Source organism: Odocoileus virginianus, chromosome 24 (assembly GCF_023699985.2).
Source record: "Odocoileus virginianus isolate 20LAN1187 ecotype Illinois chromosome 24, Ovbor_1.2, whole genome shotgun sequence".
In the NCBI taxonomy this organism is placed as follows: domain Eukaryota; kingdom Metazoa; phylum Chordata; class Mammalia; order Artiodactyla; family Cervidae; genus Odocoileus; species Odocoileus virginianus.
This window is the reverse complement of record NC_069697.1, coordinates 29,239,629-29,243,456: the sequence shown is the minus strand read 5'-3', so window position 1 is coordinate 29,243,456 and position 3,828 is coordinate 29,239,629. Positions and strand designations below refer to the sequence as shown.

At 40.6% G+C, this 3,828-nt stretch overlaps 1 protein-coding gene across 1 annotated transcript; it reads right to left on the bottom strand.

Annotated features, from left to right (window-relative positions):
* Window positions 1–494: 494 nt before the first annotated feature.
* Window positions 495–1,430, bottom strand: LOC110146778 (olfactory receptor 8S1-like). Its single transcript, XM_020907792.2, has one exon. It carries the CDS (start codon window positions 1,428–1,430, stop codon window positions 495–497), a length of 936 nt encoding a protein of 311 aa, XP_020763451.2.
* Window positions 1,431–3,828: the final 2,398 nt, after the last annotated feature.

Here is a 3,828-nt window from a genome sequence, read left to right as displayed (position 1 = left end):
TGCTCAATATTTGAATTTTCTATGGAAAGGTTCTAAGTAATAACACTTGGGTATTTGTTTCACTCTTTGCCTGAATGCGCTGTCAGAAGAAAAGGATAGAATGGTTGGTCTATCCTGGGTTATAGGATCACCTCACTCTATGGATGTATAAATTTGAGAAAATCAGTTTTCCGAGGGATTTGGAGTTCAAAGATGCATGAAGGAGGAATAACACAAGCAACAAATGTTCACATAATATGAATAATAAATCGACATTTTAACAAAATGATCCTGTAAAAAAGAGAATTATCTGATTCATTTCTCCTTTGCCAAATAAGACTAAACCTGAATCATCCCAAGAGTTTTCGATCCTTTTTGGAAGCATTTCCAAGGAAATAATTGCTCTATGTTCCCTGTGACATCTGGCAGCCTGGACAATCAACTCTCCTTAAAGTCCACTGTTTGATCATGTAGCACAGTAGTTCAACTTCTCTTTCATAATCATTTTGTGTATACTACAAAAGAGAATGAAAGTATTTTCTAAACACTCTTCCCATAGCTGCCTTCACCTCCTTGTTCTGCAGGCTATAGATGAAAGGATTCAGCATGGGAGTGATCACGCTGTATTGCAAGGAGACGATCATCTCCAGGGCAGAACCTGAGGCTGGCAACAGATAGCTGAGGAAACCTGAGCCATAGAACAAAATCACAGTAGTGAGGTGGGAGGAGCAGGTAGAGAAGGATTTACTTCTGCCTGAGGCGGAGCTGATGCTCAAGATGGTGGAGACAATACGGGTATAAGAGAAGAAGATGAAGACGAAGGTTCCAAAGAAATGTAAGAATGAAGAGCAGAGCAGAAGCGTGAAATTGGTGGAGGTATCAGAGCAAGACAGAGGGAAGAGGGAGGACAGCTCGCAGCTGAAGTGGGGAATAGTTTGGTCCTCACGGTAGTCTAAATCGACAGCCAGGAGGATGTTGATGAGAGCATCCACAAAGGCCAGGCCCCAGGAGCCCCACACCAGCCCAACACAGAGCTGGCTGTTCATCACCTGGCCGTAAAGCAGAGGGGCGCTGATGGCTATGTAGCGGTCATAGGCCATCACAGCCAGCAGACAGGCCTCAGTGCCCCCGGTAGTAAACACAAAGAAGGCCTGAGCCAGGCAGCTCTCTACGAAGATGGTTTTACTTTCAGAAAGTAGATTTTCCAGCATCTTGGGGACTGTGACGGATGAATGGCAGAGATCCAGAAAGGAGAGCTGTCTCAAGAAGAAGTACATGGGTGTGTGCAGGTGAAAATCAGCCCTAATCATCAGCAACATCAAGAAATTTCCCATCAGAGTGAGGAGGTAGATCAGGAGGAACAGCACAAAGAGTACAGCCTGAATATTTGGGTCAATAGATAGTCCAAGAAGAAGGAACTCATTGATAGCACTATGGTTTTTCATTATCATATAGAGAAGTGTTCTTTCTGGAAAACAAAAAAGAATATCCACATCAAAAGTCCTTTAATGCTTCTCAGTTACCCCAGCACCTAGATCTTACTCTGCATAAATGTTTTCTTCATTACTGTCCCACAATCCATATTCAGATACTTAAAAGCTCACTTCCCGGTCATTATCATACAAGAAATGTTCTAAATCAGCCACATTACTATTTTTTTATTAAAATCTTTTTTTGAGCCAGAGTACTTTTATATGGCTCATAGTGATACATACTTTTGAAAAGGGAAGTCCCATGACATTAGAGGAGAATGAAGAAAACTTTCAAGAGTGAATTACTTGAGAAACAGAGTATTAAATCTAGGTGAAAAGGACTTAGGTAGAAGCAGGGGCACTTTGTTCTATATCTAGGAAGGAAGGTCACAAGTGGAGGAAGTTAAGGGAATTTCCATTCGATTGCTTCCATTTGTTTTCAATAAAGTATACATGAATTCATTGGTTATACATGTGAATGTCTGTGAGCATGCCCATAGGCACATAAGAAATTATAAAGACATGATAATAATGAAATTAAGTGTTCAGTCATGAACTATAGGTGAAAGTGAAGTATAAGAAACCATTAGATGGTAAGAGGACAATGTGATTAAGAAGGGAATTTAGAGACTGAATATGAAATTATATTGCTTTGGATTTCTCTTGTTTTAAATCTCTCATTTTACTTAGTGGCATCATTTATCATTTAATTTTAAAATATGTTAATACAATTACAGAAAAATTTTAAAAAACCAGTAGCCTAGATTATCATGTCCAGTGATATTTTAGGTGGGTTTTTGTAGGCAATGCTGTGACTACAGTGAGTCATGAGAAACTGTTTCCCAGTAACAGAACAATGCTCTGGATACACCATTCTCATCCTAAAACCCATATATCCAAAAATATATATATAGTCGCCACATGTATCTAGGTCATTTTGGCAAGTTTTAAGGTTCCACATGGTTAAAGTCTCTTCTCACACTTTAAATAAGACTTGTGCATATATCCCTTTGATATTCTATATATGGGGGTCAATATATAGAAGTGCTGAGTCTCAATATAACTATTCAGTACTCTGGACTTAATCTTGAGACCCATCCTGGCCTTTGATGTTCTAATTCAACACTAGTTCTCTTAGTTCACCGTTTCTGAAGACTCAGAAACCTATCCTTTTGTCCATTCGTTGACTAAATAGCTGAGTTTCCTAGCCCACCTAAGGAACAATACCCACTTACCTGAATTCTCAGTTAGTGGTACACTGGTATGTGGCATTTTCAGATCCAGTAAGTGATAAAACTGTTTAGCTTGTGAAGTCAACATTGAGAATACTGCTGTGGGGAAGAAATAGAAAATCATATTGAAAGTTAACACTTATGATGGAAATTTAACACTAATAATGTAAAGTGACAAAATGTGGACCACATCTGGACATCTGTTGACAGTAATTTGGCCTCAGGATAAGGGAGAATAATTCCTTAAATTCTTCTTCGTTCACTCCTTGTGCATGGGGCTCCCAGTGCTCATTCTGAAATCAACCCAGAGCAAAGCAACTTGGAAGGGAACTCAAGTAAGTGTTCACAGTAGCCAGAGGTAAGGCTTTCTCTTTCTCTTGGCTACCAACAAACACTGCTCACTTAACTAGATCCAGGGATTCCATGAATTGTAGAGAGAAACTCAACTTTGGCTCAAGGCAATACCTTGCACAGAAATTATCACTGTGATAAAAGTTAATGCTAGGGGTTTGATTTCATAGCAAGTTTTTTCTTTCAGGTTATTTTGAGATTCTCAGAGCAATCTTTTAAAAATATAATTAAGGAGTGATGTTAGCAAGATGGTGGGCTAGGAGGTCCCAGCCTTCACCCTCTCCAGAAGCACTAATTTAACAACCATCTGTGGATTAAAAATACCTTTATGAAAGATTTAGAATCCAAGTAAGAGACTATAGCATACTGGTGGAACACAGAAACGAGAAAAGACACAATTGAAGGGATAGGAATAAAGTTTTACTTTACCTCTGTCACCCCTTTCATAACTCAGCACAAAAGAGCATGTAAAAAACCCACCTTTGACCTGAGTTCTTCTGTGGGGGAAAGAGAGAACAAGCACACAGGTGGATGCCAGCGCCAGGTGTTCTTGCCATGAGCCCCAGCACTGAGCCTGCTCACTAAGGGTTCCAGAAACCAGGCCCAACCACAGCCCCCTAGAGCAGGTCTGCCTGTGAACCTTGGCATCAGGTCTATCCATCTACAGACCTTAGGACTTGGTAAGGCCATGTGCAAACCTGGCACCAAGCCTGCCTGCTAGTGAACCCCCGCGTAAGGCTGGCACACATACCTCACCAGCTCCTGCTCATGGTCCCCACCAACAAGCCCACACA

Excerpts from the sequence above, each read along its gene's own strand:
- LOC110146778 (XM_020907792.2), bottom strand. The coding sequence starts at position 1,430 with ATGATAATGAAAAACCATAGTGCTATCAATGAGTTCCTTCTTCTTGGA.